General features: G+C 30.8%; 1 protein-coding gene across 1 annotated transcript in view; it reads left to right on the top strand.

Moving 5' to 3' along the window:
- The window catches only part of LOC119689513 (zinc finger protein Elbow), a 72,302-nt gene extending 70,505 nt beyond the window's left edge, over window positions 1-1,797 (top strand). The window contains exon 2 of the mRNA XM_038104349.1: window positions 150-1,797. Within this exon, the coding sequence (XP_037960277.1) occupies window positions 150-1,691 (1,542 nt within the window). The 3' untranslated portion in view covers window positions 1,692-1,797. The remainder of the gene's footprint in view (window positions 1-149) is intronic.
- Window positions 1,798-15,407: the final 13,610 nt, after the last annotated feature.

Raw genomic sequence — 15,407 nt, 5'->3', positions numbered from 1 at the left:
ACATTACATATACATACTTACTTTGTTTATTTGTTTTAATTATTTTTATAATATAAAATTTAAATATGTATAAAGTATAATTAACTAATATATTAAAATTAATATTTAATATTTACTTATCAACGCATCTTTATTTTGTTTCATTTCAGCTGGATAACAAAAGCAGTCCGTTAGCGCTTCTAGCGCAAACATGTAGTGCAATTGGTGCCGATACTACAAACCCAAAATTATTAGCAGCAAATATAGAAAAATCAACGAAATCGCTAAAGTCCTTAGCAGGGGATGTAAGGGACAAATCTTCTCCTGTGAGCAGTCATTCGTCGTCGGTATCTACGGGTTCTGTGGAACATCAACAAGTCAAATCAAGCTTCAAGCCGTATGAAACTAACAACAGTCATATCCGTGAAAGGAGTGACGCTGAAGTGGAACGTGCCACCAATTTAACAAATAATCAAAGTAGCCAGAGAGTGAAAACGCCAAAAACAAATGTTATTCAACAAAATGGTCATCAGCACCTACAAACACATCCACATCAGCAAACTCAACCAACTGGTCAAATGCGTTGCGATTCAAACCAAAGTGCCACTTCACAAAGAGATTCACCAGCGACGTCAACAGCTACACCAACTCCAACACCTACCAATGGTCTGCAAAGAGTACCATCAACAAATGTCATAGATCTACAACATCACTTGAATAGTTCACAGCGTGCCTCATCTAAAGAACAGCTACCAATGACCACGACAACAATTTCACAAGCTAGCCCAAGTAATTCAACAACACGCCTACAAGCGGCTTCGGATGCCGCAATCGCAGCTGCTAAAGAGGCAAGTTATGTTAAGGCTTTGCATGCAGCTGCCGCCGCTGCCGGCATACCAACATCAACTACTAACGGCGCCTCAACCGCAAATCCCTACTACACAAATTATGTTAACTCAACTAGTGGTATGCCCTATACTATGGACTTAATAACGGCTAGTGCGCTGATGTCGCCACATCATCCCATGTTTAAGGCGGCTGCACTGAATCCCTATATAAACTATGCGCGTATGAAAGGAATTGATCCGGCCACAGCATCTGCCATGATGCCGCCGAATGTCTGTCGCGATCCATATTGTACAGGTTGTCCGTCAAGTCCTCACTATCTTAACAAAGCCGCTGGTCAACCGTGTCCTGTAGGCTGCCCTCAGTGTGAAGGTTCACAAGCTGGCAAACCTCCGAGCGCCAGTAGCAGTTCGGCAGCAGCAGCATCAGCTGCTGCGGCAGCAGCCGCCTCATCATATCATGCACAATTAGCTGCTCTAGCAGCTGCTTCACAAATGCCCTACGTTTGCTCATGGATCGGTAGTGATGCTGCTTATTGTGGTAAACGTTTTGGTACATCTGATGAACTCTTTCAACACTTACGCACCCATACAGCATCCATGCCAGACTCTGTGCTTAGTGCTGCTGCCGCAGGTGGCATACCACCCAATCATCCGCTCTTTCAACGCACGTATCCAACACCACCACTCAGCCCACTATCTGCAGCACGATACCACCCATACGGAAAGCCACCTATGTTGCCTCCAGCACTGGGGCCACCACCTGCTTCACTTGCTAGCCTGCAACTGGCACCGCATCATACTTTGGCTCAATACTTCAATCCTTACTCTATCTATGGCTCGCGCATGGGCTCTTCTCATCCATAATAGAAATGATAAGCGGGTTCAACGTACTGAACGAGTGTTTTTTATTACCTTATTTAATTAGCAGATTATTTATATGTTATTTTTTATGTTAAGCCTACACATTCAGTCAATTTAAATATTATAATTATTATTGTTCTAATCTTAATTTTATTCTTATTACTATTATTTTAAAATTCCTTGAAACAAAAGCTAGTGATATCAAATAAATGTTATTGTAAAAAGTTCTACTGAAAAGAAAAGAATATTTAAAGAAATAAAAAATTTAAAAATAAAAAATAAAAATATTTAAAAAAAGTAAAACATATATGAAGAAAATAATAATAAATAAATGAAATAATAAAAAATAAATAATTAATTTTTATCAGAGATAAGATTGATTGTTCTATCACAACAAACACACACCTCCACTGAAGAAGGCATAAGAATCTGCTCCAAATTTAATTGTAAAAGCATATTGTATATTGAACACTCCAACACACAACTATGCATATATATTATAAAACGTACATATACATATATATATATATATATATATAGAAACTCAACGTCTTAAAATAATTTTAAATTATAATTCAAAATGTAAAAGCTTAAAAAAATTATTAAAAATAAAAACATTAAAATCTTGTTCTTACTCGGGCAGTGGGAAGTATGAAAAGTCGGTCTGGTACAAAAACTATCCGGTCTATTACAAAAGTTAAGCTATAAAATTCCTTAATGGAGTTCAGATATTAACTTTTTACGCGATTTGTTAGTATTTCAAGATTGTCATAAATATATATTTATTTTAATTATATTATAAAAAAAAATTATTCTAAAAAATATACGGCACCTTTATTATCTGTCCATTCCTCACTTAAATTGACTCTTGCACTCACAAGCCGTATTTAATAGAATACATTTTATTCCATATACTATATTCTACATGCCTTAAGTGGATTTAAAATAGTTGAGATTCAGATAGCAGAGTATATAACTACATAGGATCGAATTTATATAATTATAATGTATGTATATAATGTATACATTTATAATGTATAATATGTAAATACATTTTTATATTGAATGGTACTAACCATTTGGAATTAGTTAGTCCAGGAAATGTTTACAAATTTTCTTATTAATTTCATTAATTAAATTAATAATTAAAAATAATTAATTAGTATTGAAGTTAAATAAAAATAATATTATTAAAATTAATATTTAAATAATATATTTTCTCATTAATTTTCATTAAATTTAAGTAACTCCTAATTAAGATAATTAATTGAGATGTTATAAAAAATAATAAAATGATTTAATTAAAATTTAAACAAAATTGAATACGAGTATATTTCAAATTTTAAAATCCTTAATTTATTATTTAAATTATGAACTATTTTAGTTTTGTCAATTATATATGAAAATGATATGGCAAGCATTTCCTAGTCTAATTTATGTAAGACCGCTTAATTTTAAAAATAATCTTTAACAATTATTTAAAAAAAATTATTTAGACATTTTTTTTCAAGAAATTTCATAGGTCAATATTTTTTAAAAGCGATTTTATAAGTAGACGTGTTCCCAAACTCGGTTAAGTATGGTTTTATCTGTCACATTTCAGATTCTACATTATCTATTAGTAATTTATAAATGTAATTATAATAAAAGATATCAGGAAAATATGAAACCCAGTTATTAAGTAAATATATTAAATAATTTACATTAATAGTATACTAGAACGTAGCCTAAATATACTAAATATATTAATACATGTAAGAGCGTAGACTTATAGTATGTTTCCACTGTGTACTTAGTAAGTATAACTTACTCAGTAAATTTCATTAACCAAAGAGCATTCGTGCTTTTCAACTTACTTTAAAATAAAGTAAGGGAAATTAGACCAAAAATGTCGAACGCAACCCTTAAAAATAAATTTCCCCGCAAGAGAAATTACCAAAATTTAAAATACTTGTCATATCTTTTATATGTAAAATGTAAAGAAACGTAAGTATTTAATAAAATCTCTGATTTTATTTATTGAATATATAATCGATATATCAAATATATGTAAATATGTATAATTGATTTAATATATCAGTTATATATATTATCTTTTGTTTGTTATATTATCAAGTAAAGTTTATTTCAAATACACAGGAACTTACAAAGAACTTTCTGACATATAAAAGCTCTTTTGCATGCAATAGTAAATTATGGCAATGGAAACGATAAAATTTAAAATTACTTAAGTAACTTACTTAGGAAGCAGTGGAAACATGGTACTAAAGGAACCAATACTAAGATAAACGCTGGTGTTCAGCTGTAATGGTGTTCAGTAGGTTGGCATCAAGAGAATTTGAAAATAAAAAACACATATACAACAGTAGCGACCTCAGAATGTTGTGCAGTTAATCTTCATTAACTCGTTAAGTATAAAATGGGTACAAGTTAGCAATTCCTAACGACGTGGTATGATATCTGTTCTTATTCTATTTATAATAATTTCTTTTTTTATAATAAGTTAAAAAAAATTGCTGTGCATGCTAGAGAAATCTACCTAAAGACATATAAATTTTAAATAAAATTTTAAATATATCTTCAAAGACACATTCTCGAGTCTTATTCCAACATATCGATTTGACGAAGATAACACGCCTAAGTCATAACTCATGTTTGGTTTCAGATATGTCATTTTTCGTGGCAACGTACTTACCTGCCGTAAAGTCTTAACACCACGGTGCGCTTAACATATGTATCGGTATAAAACACTTATAAGCGCTCTATTTTAATTCCAAAGAACTTTGGCGGTACAAATTAAAACTATTATTAAAATGTGGCCCCATATCGAACAAAGCAAATGAAGACAATCCTTTTACCTACGTAACTTTGGGTTTAAACTATAGTCACAACGATATTCCCATTAAGGGGATCAACCTCAAGTAGTCAGGACTATCGATATATCCAAATTTCTTTAGTGTGCGAATCGTCTGAACTGAATGTGTATATATATATTCAAACTTTTCAAATTTTCAATATTTGGCACCTGTACAGGAACAAGAAAAGGCGAACGAATTTGATTTTAGCCAAAATTTATTAACTGAATTGGTACAATATTGAAGACATCACAATTATATTTCGGAAAACGTATACACAAGAAATCAATCATATTGGTTTGGAATAGTATTGGCTACTATCAAATAGCTTGGAGTTTTTCAGTGTCGCTTCAGTGGCAATTGTCGCATCTCTGGATGTAGTCCAAGCAATATAATATAATTCAAAGGGTTGCTTTCGAGGTTTTAAAAAGGTTTTGCTCGTCACGTTTAGTTAATACTATAAACTCCCGCCATAACACCGTCAAAAATAAATATAATTAAAAAATACTAATAATTTTTAGCTAATCAATTTTAGTTGAATAAAATTGGTCGATCGGTTGAGTGTTAAATCCACCAATCAGTGGTAACGGTAAAAAATATATGTGCGTCATATTAATTGCTCTCGACCAACATGAAACCGGTGTAGAAAAAAATTAAGTATATTTTTACCTGCTACCTTTTTACCTGTCGGTGCTCTTCCGCTACGGTTATAATTTACTTTACTGGTTTCCGACATTGATTAAGATTCATGAGTCACTGGTTACAGCAGCAGCTTTTATTTTGCCATAAGGGACAGGATGAATATGTGAGCCGGTCTCGTAGCTGCACAATGTAATTGAAGAGCTAATTTTCTTTAGTTATTAGTTATCACCTAAAACTGGCTAAGAATGTGAATAGTGTTTATGGTCTTCATACTGTAACAGTCAATCATGCGTAGTTTTAGTTTCGTCGATTCCGTTCCGATAATTTCGATGTCACAGATTACGATGCAACACACACTGGAAAGCCGATTGCAAAAATTTCAGTAAAATTATGGAGATTGTCCAGTTTGACTTGTTCGAGTCATATCGAAACAGTCGATTGCACAAGAGGTAAAGATTGCATTTAAACCAAAAACCATTTGAAACCATTTAAATAAGTCCATCTATCTGTCTAACGGAAGTAACAGCCCAGAAACGGCTAGCGTTGGATAATAGAAAAGGAATTGTGTTAATGACATTGATAATGACTTGTCAAAAGCACCGGATCCTTGGTTCATATGCAAACACTTTATCCATCAGGCCTGGCACCAAATCTGAACAGATTATCACCTGTTCCTGTCCATGGCATACGATAGACGATTTTTCTGACAAAAAAATCACTGCAAGAGAGCCCTATGTAAATCGACTATCTCAATTTTTTGCCAATAAGGATTAGAACTTCTATTAGAGAGACATAATTACCTTTAAAATGGCAACAAGTTATTGAAGAAAACCGCGCGTGTTTGCCCTAAATCGGATCGTTGGATCAAATATGGTAAATATGGCTCCATTTTCATCCAAAAAAAAATGAATTACTATTATGTTACCCATTATGTTTTTAAATTCTGTATTGTTCATTTGAGTCTTTTTAGCAATAGAATGACTACACGTTTCTAAAATTTTTTTTCTTTGCTGGCCAAACAAGTTATTCAGATGATTTTTTACCCCTTCAGAAGGCGCCAGGTCTGAGAAATGTAGTGAGTGTGGTAGTATTTCTTGATTTCAGGTCTTATCTACCAAATATGGCAAAATAATCAGATATTATCATGTTTCATGCACCTCAGATGCATATGTAAACGACAACCTCTATAAAAATAAGGTTCTGCCGAAAGCTTTCTATCTAATTGTGATATCTACTATAGCTGCCATTTAAACAGATGAGATTATGTACACGATTACAAGCTCAGTTCTGGCTTATGAATATCTGCATCGAGGAAATTTGTTTTAACATATTCTTAACTTTTATTCGGATATTTTTACAAATTAATTAGAAAACAACGAGTTCTCAGCCCAAGGTTTTAAAATATGGAATCCATAACTTCACCACTACCGATGACCAATGGCTAATTGAATTTATTTCCATAACAAACATTTTAATATGCAACTCCTTTATTGCGATATGCAAAAGGCTCAGTAGCGTCCTTTTGACCAATACACACACAATCAGATTAATGTATGATGTATGCAGGACACGCATGATAGTTAAATGATCCAAATATCGGCTCATTACCCACCCAAGTAATAATCAATTTAAAACTGCCATCAATGAACGTTTCGGTATACTGAGGAAACTTGACGTCACTGCCCTTGACGTCAAAATATTCGCCACTTAACTCTTTAATCGAATGATTCACCAATATAATAATACATCCCTATGAGCTATAGAGATAAATCTCTTATTTAGTTCGTGATATCTATCGTCGTCCTCAAAGAAACAAAACGTGCGTTTAAGTATATTACCAGGCTAGTACAGTAAAGAGTAAATGGCTAAGAATACGACCGTACAATTAGCAGCTATCTGAATCTTACCCTAACAATATCAGAAGATAAAAAGGGTGAAAGAAATCAAGATATATAAAAGCATGAATGATGAACGTATTTTTTACTAACGAAAAAGATTATTTGGTCATTAATACACAGGATGTACTGAATTTATGATTGGAACATTTCTACAAACAGTTATGTGACGATAATAACATTGATTTAGCTACTGAAATGCAATCGAAGTTTCCAATCGTAAATGATGGTACCGAAACTCTACCACCTAGCCAGAACGAAGAATATCTATTCAACATATGAAGAACAACAAAGCAGCAGGCTTAAATGATGTATTTAAAGACTTATTCAACGCCGATAGTGACGAATTAACAAAGAGCATACATTAACTCAATCATTCTATGGTCGATCACACGAAAATATGTCAAAGTATTTGAATCCCGTCACCCTCTATTCTGCCCCTTATCAAAAGGCATTCGATTATATCCAATCTAATTACATTATTTGCTTTGGAACAAACTTGATATTCATCAAAATATACTATTATTCTACCAAAATATATTTTTAGTTCTTTGGCAATAACGCTCGGTTTTACAAATGGTTAAGTGGGTCATACTTTTACAAATGGAACACCTTATTGACCTCATCATCTCCGATTTGATTGAAATTTTTTTTATGTGCTCCTTTAATAAAACCAGAAGACCCGTATCTCAGAAAGAATTTTGAAATTTTTTTCCTAGGGGATATTTACCCTAGATATTTTTAAGAATTGGTATTGTAGACACATTTTCAAATGGCCATAGCTCAGGCTCAATAAATGGCAGAGACTTGAAATATATTGCGTTTTAAAGATAATTAACTGAAATATTTTAAATAGTTTTTTGAAATAGTTTAAACATTTAGTATTGTTTATATCTATGTACTAATATTTAAACTAACGAAATTTGAAAAAAAGATCAAAATATATTCCTAAAATTTTCACTCTTTATTTCTTATTTAGATTTAGTTTTATATTTTACTGAAAAATAAAAATTTTCAGGATGGCTATATATTTTGAAATTTTTTTAATTCTTTTTCACCCACAATAAACTTCAAGCACATGCATATTATATTTTCGTTGAATGAATTTTCAAGGAATGTACTATAAAAATTCTTATATATATTTGTTTTAATTTCGCTTTACAATAAAATTTTACATAAAATCCAAACATTTCAAGACGATGTTGTCCTTAAAAGTACTTTTAAAAAATTAATTTATCCTTCACATCACACCAAACACACACACAGGATTAACCAGTATTTACTATTTAAGAAATAAATCCTTCCAAAGCGGCATTGAGTTTAGAAGAATCTAAAAAGAAAAGCTTAAAAGTATCTAAAAAAGTAATTAATTTATTCGGCGCATCACACCTCACTCATATGCACCATTATATCATTAAAAATTCAGGTTGAGCAAATACTAATACCTGTCCATTTTTAAAAAATTTTAACAAGACCATTTTCCTTACTTTGCAATAATGTACTATTTTTTATAGTAATATCTCAAGTACCATACCTGAGTGAAACAAAAAAATATATAAAAATACTCAATAAATTCGTTTATAGTTTACAAATCAGAACTTGGAAACTGAAAGGAATATGGAATATAGAAGCACTATTCGACAAGGTTGAAGGAAAAAAGCTGGAATATTATGACTGACTAAAGGCTCATCTTTAACAATAATACTAATGATGACTATAACATGATATTTCAACACTTAACCTGTCTAAATTCATTTTTTTGGATGGCTTCTACATAATCCAATTTATTGGAAATATACAAATAAATATCCTAACAAGTTAAGAATTCCATAAACTTATGTATGGTTTAAGAATTCGTATATAATAATTATTATTCATATACACATTTTCAGAAACCATAGATCTATGTTTTAATTTGGAAAGAGCTTTCTAAATTAAAATATTGTTCGTCCATAGGTTCGTCATATCAAAATTTTATTTTGGTCACTATGCATATAAAGGATCTGTAGTTTTAGTTTAAAAAAAAAATATTTAAATAATTTCTGTAATTAAGGAATAACTAAAGTTGTTAGCTGTTCCCGAATAATAAGGGAATATCATCGTAAAAAATTGTCATGGACATTTCTTGTACTCACATTAAAAAACGACATAAAATATATAATTACTAATTATAATGATAAAATTAACACTCAATACTCATAAGTGCTCCAAATTAAATAGAAAAATATAATAATAATAGAAAAGCTGAAAATAGTTCGAGTTATAAACATCGTTTGTTATCAATTAAGTTTTTATATACCATATATCCAATAAAGTGACCAGAAGGAATAGAAAGATAGTATTGTCAGGTTCCAACTCTCACAAATATCCATAAGGCTTAAATGAAGTGCATCACGACACACGTAAATATTCCTACCGATTTGTAGTAGTAACTTATGATCACAGAAAAGATATATCCTTCGATGAAACCTATAACAATGATATTTACTTTGCATCAGAATGGATCAATAGGTCTATTAAAATGTATTACATTGGTTCGATTACATTATAATTATTATTAAAGTCTATTACATTTTCCTTATTATATCCAGTATGTATGGCATACAGATAACATAGAACCTTTTTTATCAAAAAATTCATTCAAAACTTTTATTATTTTTTTATGAAATCGTTAAAATTTGTTGTCTGTCCGATTCGTTTGGATCTTTATTATTTTTATACTTTGCAAAACATGGAATAAAATTCTTTATAGTGCAATTTAAACGTTGTTGGTTCTATCCAATAACATAACCAGTAGACCTTCACTCATCTATACTTACTCAAAAAGTTAGTATCGAATAATATGTTTTTACTGAATTTTCTTTTAATTTAAAAATATTAAATAATATTATAAAGTAGTTGGCAAGTTATGTGGTTTATTATCCACACGATCACTTCATTTGGTTCACATTTAGAAAATATTTTGGATAATTTAAATGATCGAGTGAGTTAAAATAACGTAAATATAACACTTTTCCAATTTTCTTAAATCAGATATTTGCAAACAGTTACTAAGTTTATCAAGGATTATAATTTCTATTTACTTTCCAGATTAAGTGAAATGTCATCAATGACATTTATAACTTTTTAATTTATTACTGAACTTCGAAAGACTAAAACTGAAAATGGTTTAGAGTTTAGAGTCTGTTTATGCTCTATATCGTTTTTTTACTAATATATTATTTATATAAAATTTTGACTGCATTTTTTTCAGAAATAAACAAACTAACAACCTAAATACACAGGACGGACCCATGGCTTTTCTTATAATTTCCTCTTCAAATCCGACGTGTGTATCTGCACTTTTCGATAAAAATGGATTTCATTGTAAGTTTAAAATTTTTTGAATAGTTTCATAGTTCCTTATTTAGTATGTAAAGCTATAAATAAAGAAAAGGAAATATATCAGATGTAACATATGATGTAAATTTCAATATTAAAGTAATTGAAGATACCCTCTCGCCGCACAAAACGTATAGAGAAAAAAATTTGACCTAATGAGAATTATAAATATAATTATAAGAATTATAAATATAATTATAAGAATTATAAATATAATTTTGATTATATCATTTGTGAAAATTTTTCACAAAATTATCTTTATAATTCTCATTAAGTGAAATTTGTTTCTCTATGACTTTTGTGCGGAAAGAGTGTGTGTTCAATTATTTTCATATAAAAATTTATATCATAGAACTATTATACGTCATTATCTCTATCATTTTCTGAGAGTGCAAAAAAAAGTCTGAGGAAAGTTCAGCCAAAAATTTATAAAAAAAGAGAACGATATATAGCATAAATAGACTGAAACTCTAAATCGCCTTTATTTTTAAAAGTGTTTTGGAACTTTGCTAATAAGTTAATAATTTATGACATTTCACTTAATCTAGATAATATATGACCATTTATATCATTACGTAGCTACCCTGTAATTATTCCAAAGGCACGCCATCAAATTATTATAAAAAATTATTTATTTTACCGATTAATCGAGTTCTCAACAAAAAACTAAAAAAACATTTGTAAATTTAACTCTTCACAATGCGAACACTTGTTTAGAGACAGAATGACGCTTTTCCCCAAGCTGGCACCGCAAAGCTCTATGCGTCGACTTAGTTGGAACCATAAAGAGGAATGCTGCAAGAGCTAGCTTTAACGAGTAGTTTTAACGAATACAAATTCCAATCCAGCACCGAAGAACTTATTTAACTGGGTTAAGAAACGTTCTTTAAATATTGTGTGCCTTTTCTCAACATTAAACACCGCTTCGACACAGCTACATCAGTTAAGGACACTGCTTTATATCACTGCTTTATTCGAAAAAAATATTAATGATAAGAATTTTTCCAATTGCAGCAGAAAAACATTTTACGAAGAAAAGGGGTACCAATAATGTCCTGCAGTTTTCAGTTTTCTGATTCATCAATAGAAGGAAAAGGTTCACAAGGCGTGGCGTAATGAGCCACATTTTGAAATAAGTACCACCCGCGTTAAAAAAAAATATGCGGTTCAAAAATCGAGATGACACGGAACAAATTTATTTAATAATAATACTTTTGAGAACAATAAAGTTTTGAGAAGTTGCATTTATATATTGAATTTAATAATAAACTTAATTCAGAAATAAAAGGTATACATTGTTTGCTTAATTTTTTATGGGAAATAATTTTAATGGTATCACGGTGCGTATGAGTGACATGCTATGCCACGCCGGATAAATTAATTTTCTTTAAATACCTGAAGTACTTCTTAAAACAATACAATACTAAAAATATTTATTTTTTAAGAGGAAATAATTTGTTAATACAAATCAAAAATAAAAAATAAAAATTTTTCTGATATGATCTTCCTCTCTTTTCACTGAAAAATCCTGTGTGTGCGTTTGGTGTGAGGAGAGGGATAAATTAATTGTAAAGACACTTATAAGGATAATGTCGTACTGAAATTTTTGGATTTTACGAGAATTTAGTTGCAAATTAAAATCAAAATAAAATATAAGAGTCTTTGTAGTATATTTTTTTAAAATTTATTCAACGTGCTGGATGTTTATTGTGGGAGAAAAAGAATTTAAAATCCCGAAAAATTCTATTTTTTAATAAAGTATAAAACTAAATCTAAATAAAAAATAAAATGTGAAAATTTTCGGAATATATTTTGGTCTTTTTTTCAAATTTCGTTAGTTTAAATATTAGTACTTAGATATAAACAATACTAAATGTTTAAACTATTTCATAAAACTATTTAAAATATTTTAATTAATTATCTTTAAAACGCAATATTGAGCCTGAGCTATGGCCATTTGAAAATGTGTCTACAATACCAATTCTTAAAAATATCTAGGGTAAATATCTCCTAGGAAAAAAATTTCAAAATTCTTTCTGAGATACGAGTCTTCTGGTTTTATAAAAGGAGCAAATAAAAAAAATTTCAACCAATTCAGAGGTGTTTTTGCCAAAACCTGTCAGATTTGTAAAAGAATGATTCATTTTCGTATTCCAAATTATTTCGAATTGCCACGACAGTTTGGACAAATGGTTTGTTGATTGGACAGGGTCGTCACTTTTTTAGAGATGAGTATAGTATATTATTGTGTTAGTAATTTTTCATTTTTGAATATGTTTTTACTAATCTTTGCATATTTTCTAATAGATTTCTATACATAAAATTATTTTTATTTATTTTGGAACAATAACTGGTAAAATTATTAGCTATGTCGGTTTATTATTGATCCACATACTGCTTCGATTTCTATTGTCTAGTAAGATTTAAACTTGACTACGGAAAATATTGTTCCATTTTAATTCTAGAAGAGCTGTTGTGAGAAATAGAATTTATTCCTTTTGTTTTCGTCCGCTCCTTTCAAAAATTGATAAATGTGAAATTATAGATTTCGATTTAAATTCGTCAGTCTCACAAATCTTTCATTAATGGCACAGAATTGTGAGGAAAACACTGATTGTTGTCAGTTGTTATCTCACGTTTCCATATGAAAATTTGACATTATTTAACATAACCTATTTTAGACTCTTAACTTCCAAATTTAATGAAAAAGTCCCATCTCCATCCTCTGCCACTGTGAAACGCTGGTACAATGATTTTAATCGATGGAACATATACAGCAGTTAACTGTATGGGTGTTTCAAGAGGAACCAAATCCTGCAAATGTTTCGAAGCACTTCGAAACAAATGGTCACTTGTTTTTTCAGGAAAACTGGTCATGTGGTAACTATACGGATACCATCAGAGAAACGTAAAAGGGTCAATTTCGAATGGTGTACAACCATTTGTTTACCGAAAGTCTTCAATGAAATACGGAAAACAAACAAGCGCCGTTGGATTATTCTCCATCACCATCAAGACAATGCGAGTGCTCACACATCTCGTCTAAGAAACGACTATTTGAGCATTAAAAAAATCGAATTGACAAATCATCCGCCATACAGCCCAATGACTTTTTCTTGTTCCCGAAAGTCAAGAATAAATTACGTAGACAAAGATTTTTGTTGTTCAATGGCGAAAGAAGGCGTTGTTGCATTTAAAAACCGTTGTTGCCTGTTTCGGAGGTGTCTGAAGAAGATTGGAAAAAATTCTTTGCAAATGGTTCGAAATCATGCAAAAGTGTATTTATCATAAAGAACAATACTTCAAGAAACAATAAAATGGTTTTCAACGACAAGTTTGTTGATTTTTTTCATTATTAGACTCAAAATATAAAAAGGGACCCTCGTATTTATTGATTGTTGATATTGAACATATAACTGTGATTGTGCAAATGATTTTGTTGTTGGTAGTTTGTAGAAGTACCTATATTTTCATTCGATCGGCTATATATTCTCTTGAATTGCTGCCATTAAAAATGTGTCTCTAACTTCATGTGAACTTCTTATACTCCATAGTGAGAGCTTGGAATCGACGTGCTTTATCAAAAGCTCTCTTAAGTCAACAATAACTACAAACATGGAGTTTTCTAAAGTTATAGTTGAACCACATTATCTTTTAGTAGTCCATTTATTAGATCATTTTAACTGTTAACAAACGAAAGCATTGTTAAATATGATTTTCTCTAAAGAAAACTTTTTGTACTATTAAGCAACCCATTGTGTTCTTTATAATGGACACAATCTAGTTAAGTTGTCAAATTTGATGTACAGCTATCATATAAAATCGCACCTTATTCTCATCATGTTATTTTATCAAGTGTGAGTTCAGATACTGTCTTCTCACCTCATCTTCCAATTGGTTTGATAATTTATTTTTTATGCCTTACAAACGAACACATTTTGAGTTTAAGCAACGACATAAATTGTAAAAATTTTTGGATCATATCGTCCAAACGCCCCACTAAATCAAATTTTACTTTCTTCCATGAAAAGTTAAAAGACATAAATAAATTAAAATATAAAATGTGCACTCGTTCGGTTATGCTACCCACATATGGTGTCGATAAATTAAAATTTTGTGCCCGGCTGTGGCAACTACAACTTATATTCGACGTCCATATATTATGCCATATCCTTGCGATAGGACAATATTAACCCCAACCCTACTTTGATTTTTCAAAGCGTTTTTTTTTTGTCATCAAGGAGCGCACGAAATTCGTTTGGCCTTTAGTGCTCACATACAACCTTTTTACTTTTCATGAGGATAACGTACACCCACAGTTGTAGATACAATATATATGCTATGGTCAGTTCTGATTGTTGTTATTTTAGTATTTGTGCGAATGTGTGTAAGCACATGTATGTGTGCATAGACATATACAAGTCCTTTGCATCCCACCTAGCAAAATATTCAATAACGATTTTAAAAATAATCTATTTTTTTTCTATTAAAAATTGTCATTCTGGTCGACGTTGCCGAAACGTGTCCGAATTCGTTGATGCAGTCGAGTGCAAGCAACGCAACAACTTGGAATGTTTCACCGAAACTAACCGGAACGCCTGCTTAACGACATTATATTCGGAGTACACACCGTTTTATACCTCTCGGGTTTTAGCACCAAAAAGCTCGTTTTCTACTAATATTATGGGTTTACGGCAATAAAACTTCTGCTCTTCTGCCGATTGGGATGTTCTTGTACTGCTCCATTTGTGTGTTTGTGTATCTATAAAGGCATTACGCTTTCCGAACCCATGTTGTATAACTCCAATAATTCTTTCATAAATGTCCATTTCGCCACATACTCGGTTGAACTAACTGATGGCAATGTTTAATGTTTTTGACAACGTTGGGGAGGTGGGAAAAATATTTTCAGCCATTTTGTGCCAATAATTTTTTTGGATACCCAA

This window comes from Teleopsis dalmanni, chromosome X, assembly GCF_002237135.1.
Source record: "Teleopsis dalmanni isolate 2A chromosome X, ASM223713v2, whole genome shotgun sequence".
In the NCBI taxonomy this organism is placed as follows: domain Eukaryota; kingdom Metazoa; phylum Arthropoda; class Insecta; order Diptera; family Diopsidae; genus Teleopsis; species Teleopsis dalmanni.
This window is presented reverse-complemented; position numbering and strand designations above follow the sequence as displayed.